Source organism: Gambusia affinis, linkage group LG12 (assembly GCF_019740435.1).
Source record: "Gambusia affinis linkage group LG12, SWU_Gaff_1.0, whole genome shotgun sequence".
NCBI lineage: Eukaryota > Metazoa > Chordata > Actinopteri > Cyprinodontiformes > Poeciliidae > Gambusia > Gambusia affinis.
Genome location: NC_057879.1, coordinates 26115794 through 26130684, shown reverse-complemented (window position 1 = coordinate 26130684; position 14891 = coordinate 26115794). Strand labels below are relative to the sequence as shown.

General features: G+C 38.4%; 1 protein-coding gene across 6 annotated transcripts in view; it reads left to right on the top strand.

Annotated features, from left to right (window-relative positions):
• LOC122841652 (disco-interacting protein 2 homolog C) overlaps positions 1-13693 on the top strand; it is a 154213-nt gene extending 140520 nt beyond the window's left edge. For 2 of the 6 annotated variants that reach the window (XM_044135133.1, XM_044135134.1), the window contains exons 24-38: positions 792-872; positions 995-1118; positions 1561-1682; positions 1780-1891; positions 2394-2503; positions 3158-3288; positions 3900-4068; positions 4147-4317; positions 6233-6262; positions 7162-7223; positions 8958-9015; positions 9106-9180; positions 9896-10070; positions 10822-10945; positions 11697-13634. In XM_044135133.1, the coding sequence (XP_043991068.1) occupies positions 792-872; positions 995-1118; positions 1561-1682; positions 1780-1891; positions 2394-2503; positions 3158-3288; positions 3900-4068; positions 4147-4317; positions 6233-6262; positions 7162-7223; positions 8958-9015; positions 9106-9180; positions 9896-10070; positions 10822-10945; positions 11697-11949 (1797 nt within the window). In that variant the 3' untranslated portion in view covers positions 11950-13634. Of the gene's footprint in view, positions 1-791; positions 873-994; positions 1119-1560; positions 1683-1779; positions 1892-2393; positions 2504-3157; positions 3289-3899; positions 4069-4146; positions 4318-6232; positions 6263-7161; positions 7224-8957; positions 9016-9105; positions 9181-9895; positions 10071-10821; positions 10946-11696 lie in introns of all 6 variants that reach the window. The other 4 variants (XM_044135132.1, XM_044135131.1, XM_044135129.1 and 1 more) reach the window with 3 other exon arrangements.
• The last annotated feature ends 1198 nt before the right edge of the window (positions 13694-14891 follow it).

The window sequence follows — 14891 nt, the reverse complement described above, 5'->3', positions numbered from 1 at the left end:
GTATCTAAAAATAACTAAATAAATGGTTTGCAGTGGCCTAGTTAAAGTCTAGCCTTCTTTAGTCTCTTAGAACCCAACTCAGGTCCGTTTACCTACAAAGTTTGGTGTAAGTGAACTCTGCTCCCGTTTGAATGCAAAATATGAACAGCAAGTGAACCCGAGACCACTTCAAAAGCAGGAAGCAGACTACAGCGCAGGGTATTCTGGGTAAATGCGATAGCCTAGCGCTAGCAGGAGAAATTATTTTTTAAGACAAAAGAGAAATCTGACGCCACCCCATTTCTGTTTATTTTTTATGAAGAAGGAAGTTGCGCTCAGTTTCTTCTCCAGAGGATTTTATGTCATTTCCTTTAGTGGTTTTTGGTGCAGCGCCCCCCACAGGGGAGGAGGGGAACACAGCTTTGTTTGGTTTGACTCAGAGCAGAGAGAAAAAGAACAGCAGCAGCTGGAGGTGGAACAAATGTTGCAGTTTTGGGCCTTTTGGACCATCAGGAGGGGAAACAACCTTAGAGATGTTAATGTGAGACTTAAAAAGCTTCTGTAAAGAAGAGTAATCTAAATCTTCTCCACAGTGATGTAAAACAGACAGTTATCACAAACACTTGATGGCATTTTGAGGGTTGATGACTTTTTCTTCTTTTTAATTTTTTTTTTTTCATTTAGTTTGATCTGAAACATTTCCACCCAATAAAATCAATCGATTTCAGAACTTAATTTCTGGTTTGGAGTTTATTTAGCATTGAGACGGTAAATGAATCACTGACGTGGATTATTTTTTATTTTATTTTTAGTTCCTCTTCCTGTCTGAGGTGTTGCAGTGGAGAGCGCAAACGACTCCGGACCACATCCTGTACACGCTGCTCAACTCCAGGGTAAAAAAATACACATCACAAAGATATGAATCTGTTCAGACACTCATACATGCACTTATTCAGAGGGTGACATTTAAAAATCATAAGAGAAGTGAAACATCACTTCTCTATGTGACCTGCAGGGGGCGATAGCCAGCTCACTGACTTGTGTTCAGCTGCACAAGAGAGCGGAGAAGATCGCCGCCGTTCTGTCAGAACGGGGCCACCTGCAGGACGGAGACCACGTCGCACTCGTTTACCCTCCAGGTGAGCTCAGCGCGTTTCTCCGTTTAGTGAGTCGATCAAATATGAGAAAAGATTTATGTAAAAATAAAAACTGAATAATCTAAAACTCGATGGAAAGTTCAGCTCTGCATGCCTCCAGGACACCAAAATAAAAAGGTTTTTCAGTGGCCTAGTCAAAGTCCAGAGAAACAATTATTTGAGAATAACCTTAGTCATTAAAACAAAACGTCCTAAACAATTAGAAAAAGTCACAAACTGCTAAACAAGTATTTTTGATCTAGTTTCGAGTGCAAATATCTTATGACACTGAAAATATAACAAAACTAACTTATAAGTAAATTTTCATCAAGAAATGGGAGCTTGCTTTTCCTTAAAACTGGAGAAAAAGTAGCTTTTCCACCTGCAGATAATTTCACTTACACATTAAGTGAAATAACTTCTTCTTCTTCTGCCCGTCCTGCAGGTATCGACCTGATTGCTGCGTTTTACGGATGCCTTTACGCCGGCTGCGTCCCGATCACGGTGCGGCCTCCTCACCCGCAGAACATCGCCACCACGCTGCCCACCGTCAAGATGATCGTGGAGGTAAAAACCTGCCAGCAGTCGACTCGGCTGGCGCCGGCGCAGCTTGCTCTGTTTAACTTCCCTTCGTTTTTTTCTGTTTCTGTGATGATGCGTTCAGGTGAGCCGCTCGGTGTGCGTGATGACCACACAGCTCATCTGCAAGCTGCTGAGGTCCAAAGAGGCGCTGGCGGCCGTGGACATCCGAACATGGCCGCCCGTCATAGATACGGGTACGCCACTCGCCGAGAAACTAAACGATAAAATGACTTTTGTTTAAGAGAAAATGTGGGACAGAGAACTAATTAATTTATTAGAAAGGTTATATAAATGTTTATGTATTTGTATAAAATTAAAAGCTTCAGCCCAAAATAGCCGAATCTGCATTCACATATTTATTTAGTAGCGTGAAAAAATAAAAATAGAGAATCAGATTTCAGCAAATAAAAATCAGAATTGATCATCAAGACTGTGTGACTGTAGCTAAAGTCTGAGGCTAATGCTTCCTGGGTCAAAGGTTAGACTGAAATTGATCAGAAACTCGGCTGAAAAAGCTGCCAAACTGAAAGAAAGTGATTGCTAAAAGCAAAATATACAGAAACAGAAAATTTTTTTATCAATACTCTCCCAAAGCAAAACCAGTTTCTTTCTCTTTGCTGCTGCTCCATTCTGTCTCCAAAGTTAAAAAACAAAATCCTTGACAGATCCGTTTTACGGCTGAGTTTTTCCTTCCAGATGATTTGCCAAAGAAGAAACCTCCCCTGCTGTACAAACCGTCCAACCCCGACACGCTGGCCTACCTGGACTTCAGCGTCTCCACCACCGGCATGCTAGCTGGAGTCAAAGTGAGCACACACTCACACACACACACACACACACACACACGCACACGCACACACACACACACACACACACACACACACACACCGCAACCAGAGGGTTCAGTTAGTTATTCAAATTCAAACTCAATCCAGGGCAGCAGGAACCAACGCCGGCATGTTTCCTCTTGTGCCGCTAAATCTCCTGTTGATTGTGATTAATCACGGAGCTTAACGAGCTTAAGTTGATTGATCCGCTTAACGAGCGGATCAATTAGCGCTGCGATGTTAAAGGTGCCAACAGAAACCACAGAAGAAGAAACATGAGGATGCTGCTGCAGCCACAGTTTGGTTATGCTAATGAATACTCTGCATTCTCTGTCTTCAATACTGAAGGTTTCCTTAAAGTCACAGGTGTCCAAAATGTGGTGCGGGGACCATTCGTGGCCCTATGATTGATTTTTTATGGCCCTCAACTGCAATTCAAAAATCATACAGATTTGCGCCGTGGATGCAGATGGAGAGTCTTAATTTGTAACCAGAGTAAAAATGACTAACTAACATAAATTGTAAATTATTCATGTTTTTTATGTCTTGAATATTTCTGACAGAAACATTCAGGACATTTATTAACTGACTGACGTTTAAACTTTGTTTTTTCTGCGATTCGATGCGTCTCAGATGTCCCACACCGCCACCAGTGCCTTCTGCCGCTCCATCAAGCTGCAGTGTGAGCTCTACCCGTCCAGAGAGGTCGCCATCTGCCTCGACCCATACTGCGGCCTGGGCTTCGTCCTCTGGTGCCTTTGCAGGTCAGAAACTTATGGACGAAAACGGGTGTTAGGAATTGGCTTAGATTAGGATTTTTGGGAAGTTTTGGTTTTGCCTCATTCACAAAATCTTACCAAGTGGTCTTGGTCGGATTTTTGGTGCAATTATCTTAGTACACTTGGAATAAGACAAATCGGACGTATTCAGACACATGTAGGGGCTTCTTTAAGTCAATAATTCCTTAAAATGTTCCAGTTGTATTGGCAGAAAATATCTTGTTACAAGTGAAATAATCTGCCAGAGGAACTAGAACGTTTTTATGAATATCAAGAAATAAATGACTCAAAACAAGCTCCTATATCTTGCTGAAAAGTAATATGTGAGTTTGTCTTATTTCAAGTGAACTGAGATATTTGCAGTAGAAACTAGACCAAAACTACTTGGGAAGATTTTGTGTTTTTTCAGTGCAGTCCTACAGAAACAGCTTTCTGTCAAACAGTTTTGGTATTGTGGCTTAAAGAGCGTTATAGTCCTTAAAGCCAGGCCTTAAACTGTGACTGTTGCTCGTAAATGAAATGTTTTATAACATTAGCTCTCCATCTTAGTTCTTGCAGCTTTATTTCCATTACTGATATTTCCTCGGCCTCCTCAGCGTGTACTCAGGTCACCAGTCCATCCTCATCCCTCCGTCCGAGCTGGAGGTGAATCCGGCTCTCTGGTTGTCGGCCGTCAGTCAGTACAAGGTCCGGGACACGTTCTGCTCCTACAGCGTCATGGAGCTGTGCACCAAAGGCCTGGGCCTGCAGACCGACTCCCTCAAGGTAACTTCAGCCTCAGGATTTCAGTCCCACGCGCCTCTGAGCCTCGTCCTGACGTCCGTCCTGCTTCCCGTCCTGCAGTCCAGAGGAGTCGACCTGTCCCGGGTCAGAACCTGCGTGGTGGTAGCGGAGGAGCGGCCCAGGATCGCCCTGACCCAGTCCTTCTCCAAACTCTTCAAAGACCTGGGACTCCACCCGCGCGCCGTCAGCACCTCGTTCGGCTGCAGGGTCAACCTGGCCATCTGCCTGCAGGTCAGTCGCAGATTCTTCAGTCAAAATGGAGGCTGAGTTTGGAGCTCAGACTGGAGAAACGTTCAAAACTGCTTCAGTATCCAACCAATGTCAAAAAACACTATTAATATTAGCAGTGTTTCCATTAACGGTGACCTGTGATGCTTCCTTGAACAGTTAGGATAGGTTTGTGGCCTATACAAAACATGCTCGTTACATTTCTTTTGCACAAAATCTTTCTTGGATAATCAGATTTTAGTCTGTTCCTTTCAGAATGAGCTGTTTTAGGGCGTCTTGTCGCTTTAAATCAACTCAACGTTTACAATCTGCGTGAAAATGGCTGCAAACAGAAGTGCAATTATACAAGTGTCCATCTTTGAGAAGCATTAATAGAGCCTCCTGCACAACCAACAAGAATGCAGCAAGTGGATTCTGGATGGTAGGTCAACAACAAACACTTGTCTCTTCTAGCAGCCATTGTACTTCAAATAGAGCGGTAAAACCAACTGACCAAACGTGCTGGAACTCAGGTCAGGTTGCTAAGTAACAGACTGGACTTGGCCGTGGTTGCTAGGTAACAGCGCAGCACCTGGTAATTTATGAATTTACATTCCAGAGGTTTTAGAAACGACTCCTTTTCCAGACACCAAAAAACATGAACTAATTACCAAAAAACAGCTGAGTGTTTTTTTTAGCTGATTTTAGGACTAGAAACCGAAATGAAAATACAAAAAAACATAAAAACTGTGAATTTTTCATAATAGGTCCCCTTTAAATTAGAAATGCAACTACAAATAAAGCAAATAAGTTTATTCATGCAATAAATCATTAAAAATCCTCGCAGTGACAGATGTAAACACTTGAGCTATATTCATATTTCAGCCACCAGAAGAGATGTTGAGATTTTATTCAGGCGTTGGAGCAACAAGCAAACTTTGTCGTCACAAATACAAAGCAACAAAATGCAGTTTGCATCAATCCAGAAGTGCTTAACAAGAAAATAAAAATATATTACAAACGTGAATTGACTTTTTTTTTTTTTTTAAATATGGGAATAAGTGAAATAATCCACCAATAAAAATATCACTCTTTCATCAATATTAAGGAATTATTGACCTAAAACAAGCTTGTATTTCTTGCTGAAAAGTTACTTGTAAGTTAGTTTCGTCTCACTTTGAGTGAACTAAGATATTTGCACTAGAAAGTAGACCAGAAATACCTGGTAAGATATCATGTTTTTGCAGATTTTACAAAAGAACGGTGGATTCAACATGCAGAGGAATCCAAGTGAATGGGAGAAAGCGAGATTTTAATTGAGCGGAATTGCACAGGAAGGCTAAGGAATTAAGGAGGGACACGAGGAAAGGAAGAATGAAGGAATTTTACTTGTTCCAACCCTAAAGATCCTAAATTCAGATTCCACTTTTCCAAACTCTCCCAGACCGACCTTGTATATTAGACACATTCAGCTTCTCTTCCATGTTTCTCTCATGTTCTGCTCCATCCATTCGTCCATTTCAAGCTGATCATTCCTGACGCATTCAGCTGTGACTTACAGCCTATTCCTTTGTAAAAACATTAAGAGAAATATTTTACACTTTTTTATAGGAACTTTCAGGTAAACTGGAAACCATGGATTTAGCTGTTACCTCCAGCTGTTGCTGTTCAACACAATTTAAGTGAATAAATGAGAAATGGATTAAAATGCAGCTTTTCCACTTTGAAAGACTAACATCTTGCTGAACCACCATTTTTAAATCTAACTGCTTGTTTTGTTGCTTTTCAGTTTGCATTTTGACTTTCCTCCTCCCTCTTGTTTTGAAGCGTAACCCCACCTTCATCTCTCATTCTTTGTTCTGTCTCCGTCCTCCCTCCTTCTTTACTTCCTTTGCTTCCTCTTTCGTTTCCTCCTCGGCCCTCCTCTCTGCTGCTGCAGCCTCACAGGCTGGGAAAGCTGGCCGACCAGGTAGGGAACCTCCATCAACCTCCCCTGCCTGACGAACAGCACCGGGTTTGTCGGCTCCCTCCTGTTCCAACCGACTTTAGGTCAAAAATGATCATAGATCTGAAGGAAATTCCTTATTTTTCACACTTTCTGCAGAAACATTTGAATGTAGAAACAATTTGCAAAAAATGAATGATGAAAACAGCCATGTTGAAGTTTCTTCTTGTTAGCCAGCAGGTAGCAGCATTTATTTACCAATAAAACCTTAGCTAGCTACCAATGTTAGCTTCCAAGTAAAGATGGAGATTTAGATTTTTCTGGTGTGACCTGGTACCAGTTTTATGAACAAAACATTCTGCTGTGTCTCTATTGTGTGTGCAATTTACTGGCAAATCCAAAAATGTAAATAAATTCTAATTTTGTGGTAAAATCTTGAAGCTAACATGGTGCTAATGCAGCTTGACTGAGTGGGAATGAAGGATTAGCATCGTGGTTTTATGTCTGGTGATGGATCCTCAACAGAAAGAAATCTGAGTTGGTCTTTATTCTTTCCTCTTATCTCTATTTTCTCTCCAAACTTTAATTAATCCAAATTTGAAAAACAAATGAAGTTGGTTCTTTTGCTTTTACGTCATAGTTATCACCCTTTACTTTCCTCCATTTCTTCCCTCTTTAATTGAGTCTTTGTGTTTGCATGTCGGTTCAGTGGAATCAGGTTTTAAAGTACCGTATTTATTTTATTTTTGCTTGTTTTGCTCCGTCACCTTCCACTGGTCCGGTGGACAGAAACCTCACATGAATGCATCCGCTGGGAGGAAGTAGCAGCAGTAGTTGTAGTAGTTGTAGTTTTTGGTGTGTGATAGTATTTTGTGAGATTTATCTGTTCCTCCAGGTTAATTTGACTGTTTTTTGTTTTTCAGGGAACATCAGGACCCGACCCCACCACTGTGTTCGTAGATATGAGAGCGTTACGACACGACAGGTGAGAACTTTTGTTTACCTGTATCTGGGTGTAAATCACCTGTTTTATCACATTTATTAATTTAAATCGATTTGTTCAGACTTTTCTCAATTTGCGATCGATAAAATTCGATATCACATTCCAATCTGACACAATAGTTTATTTACAAAAACCACTCAAATTTAATTTAATCATTTTATTTGTAAGTTATTACATTTATCAGAAATTTAGATAAATAAAAAAACAAAAATAGATCACTTGTTCAATGTAGTCTCAAATTTCTCAAATATGCATTTTTAAATCGGTTGTAAATAAAGAAATATTCTGACTCAATAGACTATTTGTCTACACAATATTAAATATATTGAGCTTTAATAAATTCATGTCAATATTTTAGACTTTTAAGCCCTTTTTTATATATACATTAAAGCTAAATTAAAAATTTTACCCTCTTTTAGTGTCTCAAACAAAATATTTTAACAGAATTTAATCAAAGTCACCACTTGACCAGCAATAAAGTAGAAATGTAGTTTTATTATAAAAAAAAATCCTTGTCACGGTTAGAATTACATTTTATCCTTATGATAAATTTAATTTATTGATATTCAATTAAAACTATTTTCTCAATTTTTGTTCTACAAGAGCATAAAAAAATATCATTAAATACATAAAATCTGATTAATTTCCGCTACTTTTTGCATTTTAATGAAATAAAATTTCCACATCAGGAAGTGGTGCAAACCTGAGTTTGGAGGTGAAAAGGTGAAAATCGGCTCATTAAGAATGCTGTGGAAAAAAATGGATTTGGTTTGTATTCAGTTTAAAGCAGCTGGAGAAACTCTGCAGAAACACAAAATCTTACAAAGTGTTTCTGTCTAAGTTGTTCTGAAAATATCTTTATGCACATTAAATAAGACAAAACTAACTTGCAAGTAACTGTTCAGCAAGATACAAGCTTGTGTTAAGTAAGTAACTACTTAATATTAAAGGAAAAGTAGATTTTTTTTTTCTTTTAACAAGATATTTTACTTCATAAGTGGAACTAGAAATGTTTCATCAATATTAAGGAATTACTATCTTAAAACAAGCTGCTGTATGTGGCTGAAAAGTTACTTCTCAGTCAGTTTTGTTTTATTTTTAGTGCACTAAGATACCAGAAACTGAGCCAAAAATACTTTGTAAGATTTGTTTGTTTGTTTTTTGCAGTAAGCGGTCAATAAGCTGTAATCTGTCTGGATTTGGTCCAGAAGTTGATAATCCAGCATGTCAGAGAAATCTGCTGAAGTTACGAATAAGAAACAGTAAATTGTTCTTCATCGTCCAGCAGACTGACAGATTTAAACCGGCCCGGTTCTTCTGAGACGCTCCGCTGGTTTGTTTTTAATCTGAGGAACCACTTCTGTCGGTTTTTATTTCCTCTCAGGGGTCAGAGCCGTTACTTTCACCCTGCAGTTTGATTTAATTTTAGAAACCGAGGTTTCCGGAAACAGATTAAAATAATCTGTTCCCAGAACCGAATCCACTCAGCAGTTTGCAGCGACAAACAACCATCATCATTTTCAGTCAAAATGACTCAAAATAGATTTTAAAACCATAGAAATAGTTGAACGTTCAGTAAAGTTTTGTCACTTTTAGCATATAGTCCTGTTTTCTGTTTTCTCCAGTTGTCACATTTTGATATATTTCTTTAAGATGTGTTCCAGTCAGACACATATGGAATAATGAAAGACTTTGGTTATTAATTTTGCTGTCCAGGGTCAGGTTAGTGGAGCGGGGTTCGCCACACAGTTTACCACTGATGGAGTCTGGGAAGGTACGCTCTTTATTACCCCATTAATTAGAACTCATTTATTATTATCAGAAACCAACCGATGATCTGTCTATGATTTATTGAAATGAGCAGATCCTGCCTGGAGTTCGGATCATCATCGCCAACCCGGAGACCAAAGGGCCGATGGGCGAGTCGCACCTGGGAGAGGTCAGAGTTCGTTTATTTTTAGATTTAAACTTTAAAATTAGGATTTTGTTTAAAACTGTGGGGAAAACGGCAAAATAATAGTTTTAATTCAGCCGCACTGAGGAGTTTTTATGCATAAACAGCCTGTTTAAAGACAGTCAGAGGATCTTTTGGTCCACTTTGGATCTCTGTTCTAAAACGATTAATCATAATTAACTGCTTAATGAAATAACCGCCAATTATTTAAGTAGTAAATTAATCATTATTTGGATTATTCAGACTCAAAAAAGGCCGTTTGCTTAAAGAACATAATCAGAGCAGCAATTCAGCCAGAACTGTCCTAAATCTTAAATATTGATTTCTTAACATATTTAGCTCCAAACTATCATTATATATTTAATGGGAAGTAGACTACCAAAATAAAAGTTTATACAGGTTCACAGCTTTTATTTTGATAATCCACTTCTGGGTTTTCGCCAAGCAAATTTGCATATTAGCCTGGTATTTAACTTGAAGTTGTGACAATTATAAATAAATAAATAACAGGGTGGAAATATTACTGAGTAAAGAGAACCATCATTTTTTCCTCTTATATCTGAAATTGTTTGTGTAACTTTAGAAATGGCCCAAAGAGAAACAAATTAAATCCGTAGTTTCAAATCTAGCAAATGGAGCATTTTGATTGGCTGCTGGCCTCCTTGAGCCCGCCTCCAACCATCGTTGTGTTTGTTTGTAGATTTGGGTGCACAGCGGCCACAACGCCAGCGGTTACTTCACCGTCTACGGAGACGAAGTTCTGCAGTCGGACCATTTCAGCTCCAGGCTCAGCTTCGGCGACACTCAGACGGTTTGGGCCCGGACCGGGTACCTGGGCTTCCTGCGGCGGACCGAGCTCACCGACGCCAGCGGAGGTGAGGGTACTAACCTTCAGAGGCGTCTCCTTACTGGAAAAGCAAACAGCTGCAGTCAGGCCGGACAACATGGCTGAAAAACGTATCACGATATCAGGGATTAATATCAGTCGATGTCGATAATTATTGATTTGTTTTTCTCTTTTGAATATCTGAAATACTTCCAAAATGGTGGCCTGATCTTTCTTGTGTTATCCACAATTTTTACTCCACGTTTCTGTTTTTTATTCTCAAGCAGTTTTGAGGGACGGTGGAGAAACTTTAAACTGCTGCTGCGCCAGTTTCACTAGAGGTCGTTGCTAGGTAACCGAGGAATGAGTGAGCTGCTAGGCAACCAGAGTGAATTAGTTGATTCCACCAACTTTGTTTAGCTAGCTGTGACAAGTTGAACGGTTAAAGTCTTTCCTCAGCCTACGTCTCCCAGAATGCCGTGCGGTTCTGGATCAGAGTTCATTGAAATTATTGAATATTCTACCAGACATATTAACTATTGATTTTGACCATGTGTCTATTTATAGATATTTATTGTTATTGACTTATTGTACATCCTGAAGTCGAAGTAAACTATTTTATTATTTTTAAAAATTCTATTTTTTTCCTATTTTAATTCTTTTTCTTAACCCCAAAAGTATTCATGGTGTTAAAATGTGGGAAAAACTAAGAATCTTTTAAAAAATCCCTTAGAGTTGAACTGAGCACGGGTGGCAGAAATCATGGCGTCGTACCAGAGTGTGTGTTTGTGTGTGTGCAGAGCGGCATGACGCTCTGTATGTGGTCGGCGCTCTGGAGGAAGCCATGGAGCTGAGGGGGATGCGGTACCACCCCATCGACATCGAGACCTCCGTCATCCGGACGCACAAGAGCATCACAGAGTGGTGAGACACGCAGATCGGTTCAGATGTAGCGATCAATGTTCCACTTACTTCTTTGATTTTAAGGGGCTCAGTGTTTCAGCAGTTTTGCAGTTTTCTAGCCTACTCTTCATGGAGAAATGACTCACCGTTCAGGAAAATTGGATCCGTTATCCATGGAAAAAAAACTGAAGTACATTTCCATCAAAAATTTGGAAATTGATGAAATACAAGAGTTGAAAATCTGTGTGAAAAAAAAAAATCTGAAATTTTGGATGCTTTGGTGGCAAAGGGGTTAAGCACAACCCAGACACGGAGGCCTTAGTCACAGGTTCGATTCCCGACCTGACAAAAGTGGAAATTTTGTAGAAAGAATTTCATAGTTTGAAAAGTTGCAAGGAAAAGCAGGAATTTTGAGATTTCACATCTTTTCTAGAAAACACTTTCCAGGTTTCAAAAGTTTTCAAATTTATTCAAGAAAAATTCTCAGATTAACCTAAAAAAATCCGAATGTTTTTCTTGCAAATGTTTTAGTTTTGTAACTTGGCTTTTGATGGGTTTTTTTCTTGCAATTTTTTTAGTTTTGGAGCTCAGATATTTTTAGTTTTCTAGAAAAATCTGGGATTCATTTACAATTTTTTGAGTTCTTCTAGCAAATGTTTTATTCTTGTAGCTCATAAATGTTCAAGTTTCAATATTTCCAAGTTTTTTTGTGCAATTTTCAAAGTTTTCTGAAAACCTTTTGAGACTAATGCCTGAATTTTTGTTCCTGCAGCGCGGTGTTCACGTGGACCAACCTGCTGGTGGTGGTGGTGGAGCTGGACGGCTCGGAGCACGAGGCTCTGGACCTGGTTCCGCTGGTCACCAACGTGGTTCTGGAGGAGCACTACCTGATCGTCGGCGTTGTCGTGGTCGTCGACATCGGCATCATCCCCATCAACTCCCGCGGCGAGAAGCAGCGCATGCACCTCCGCGACGGCTTCCTGGCCGACCAGCTCGACCCCATCTACGTGGCCTACAACATGTAGCGCCCTCTGGTGGACGGAGGGAGGAACAGACTTGAAAACTGAGGGGAACAAACTGAAGTTAGCCCTGCGCTCCGTCTTGCAGGCACTTTTTGTTTCCTTGGAAAAGGGAAGCTGGTTTCTGGCTTCTGCAGCAACATCTGGCGTTCTGTTATTTTTAAATGTCAGAAAGGTCCTGGCTTATTTTTTTGAAAATGATATTTACACAAAACAAAACTGAAATATTTTGTGTTTTTACAGCCATTAAAGTGTGGGGTATGTTTTGATATGAGGGCGGGGGGGTTAAGGGTCTACCAGGAGGTACGTTCATTTCACCTAGGATTTTTATTTTTATTTTTTTTAACCGACCAGCCGGTCCGTTTCACCAGGTGCTCAAATCCACACAGGCGCAGCCTTTAACTCCGGTTACTATCAGCAAACAGCTCGTATCGTGTAAGTATGTACAAAAAGAAACTGATTTAATTTATTTTCTCTTTTAGAAGTCTATGATTCAAGTTTTTGCTCTTGAATATTTGCTAATATAAAAATAAAATGTATTATCTCGAGTGACGCAGACTTCAGCATATTATATATAAAAAAACAGAAATATATGATGATAGATTATATTGCAGATGAAGGTTAATATCTCAGAGGAAAGCAGGTGGATTTGCGATGCTGCGGTTCAGTCTGAAATGCATCCAGTTTCCCAAAGGAAGGTCCAAATTTTCAATTTATTGACTTTAATAGCTTGTTAAATCCTCTAAATGTTATTATTTGCACTTTTGGGTTCAAAATAAAGTTTTTGGAAATGAAATAGGACTGTATTTTTAAATCTAAAGTGATAGGATGAGGAAAAAATCAGATTTGAGGCAAAAAGTTTCCCCTAAACACAAAGTAACGTTTCTGATCAAAGCCATTGCCGCCCTCTAGTGGTGACCAGCAGTATTACACGCAGTCTTTTTCTTAAATAACCATCTAAACCTTATAATAAACTAATCTTGCATTCAGCAACACAATTTTATAGAAAATCAATAATTTAGGTTTACTTGTTGTTCTTTTTTCAATCTCTGGAAATATTTTATTTGTTTTGGCTCAAACCTTTTCTAGTAGACAATTTTCACTGCAGATTCAGATTCACTTTATTTTGGTAAATTAAAACAAAAATACTTTACAAACCAATAATTAAATTAATAAATTGGCTAACTTAGTCCTTCCTGGCCAAATTTGCCTCAGTAAAATAATCTGTGCTCTAATCTTACCCATTTTGAAGAGTAGCAAAGATAAATAGTTGCAGATTAATCCATTTCAGAGTAAAACTTTCTCCATTAAGACTGCTGATAATCCTAAGAGGAATTGTGAGCGAACTTGTTTAATAAACTTTAAGTTGAGATGGTTTTACTCACTTTGACTGGGATGAAACTGGTCCCAGTTCAGACAGACCAGCAGCAGTGGAGTCGGCCTCGTTTCTGGATCGCCAGCTGTAAATATGGAACACAGGAGCCGTCATATTTTTCCATGCGGCGGTTCAAGGGTCAAACGGTGAAGTTATAGGTAGAAATCAAAGCGTTTTATCAGAGACCCTTTAACTCATTAAAGAGCTACAGAGAATGTTTCTTTAAAAAGATAAAAAATACAAAGCACTTTCTTCACCTTTTCTCTTTTTTCATTTCAGGAAATGTACGTCAAGTTTTTTTTTTCTAAAGTTTCAAAAGTTGTGTTGATGTCATGTCTTTCATTTAAATAAACATTTCAACAATTTTGACACAAATTTAAATGCTGTTATTGTTTATTTAAACCAGACAAGAAGGCTGTAATAAACCACAAAATATATTTTAAAGAATATGAGAATAATCACATTAACAGCAAAAAAAGTTTATTTTAGTATTTCAATTTAAAGTGGTGCTCTAATAAAAATCCAACATCTTGTTGCATTAAATCATAGCTTACTAAAATAAGAATTAATTGCAACACTAAAATAGATCACTTTGAAAGGAATACTGCCAAATTTAGCAATAAATCCAGTAGTAAATGGCTTAATAAAGTGAATACATTTCAACTAATTCATTAAGGTGTAACATAAATGAACAGTTATCTTGCTCAACTTTATTAATATTCAATTTTATTTTGTTGGTTTATTTTTTATTCTGTATATAACATTTTTTTCATTTTCTGTCACATTTAATTATTTTTCAAAATCATTTATTAGTATTATTGTATTTGTTTGGTGACACTTTTGAACACACCAATTTACTTTCTCTTTTATTTTGACTCTGCACATAAACTGACACATATGGAAGGAGAATATGGGCGGGAATTCAGAGTCAGCTTCTCTCCTATTGGTCAACATCAAGCCTCAGCCTGTCGCAATAAGCAATTAATCACATGATAAACTAAAGTTCATATTTATTGCCAGTTTTGGCAGGATCCGTCCTCCATAATTAAATGGAGAACTTGATATTTCAGACGAGTCCCTTCACCAGAACAGACCAAAGCAACAGAAAACCTTGCAGTAAATGAAGCAGTTTCTTTATAAAACCGTGAGTTAATTAGTCTCACCTGGAGCCGTTTCCCGTCCTGCTGATGTTCCTCCACTTCTCCGTCCAGAAACAGTTTCCTGCTCACTTGTGTCAGTTTCTGGTCTCAGTTCTACGACAGCGTATCATTGCAGATAAAAACAATAAATAAAAGAGTAAATTTCTGCCAAAAACTCAAATTGAGATTAATCTCACAAATCTTCTAGAAAACAAAAACAAGTTGATCTAGCAAAATGCTGGACTTTTGCTCTCACTTTTTGTAAAATTTCTTTGAAAAGTTGAACATTTGCTAGAAAAACTCAAATTTTGAGGTTAATAGAAACTTTCTAGAAAAAAACAAGGAACTTAAGGAGTTTGAAAAGTTAAAAGTTTGTTAGAATTTCTTTAAGATTTAACAAATTTTCTAGGAAAAAAACATTTTGGAGTTTCAAA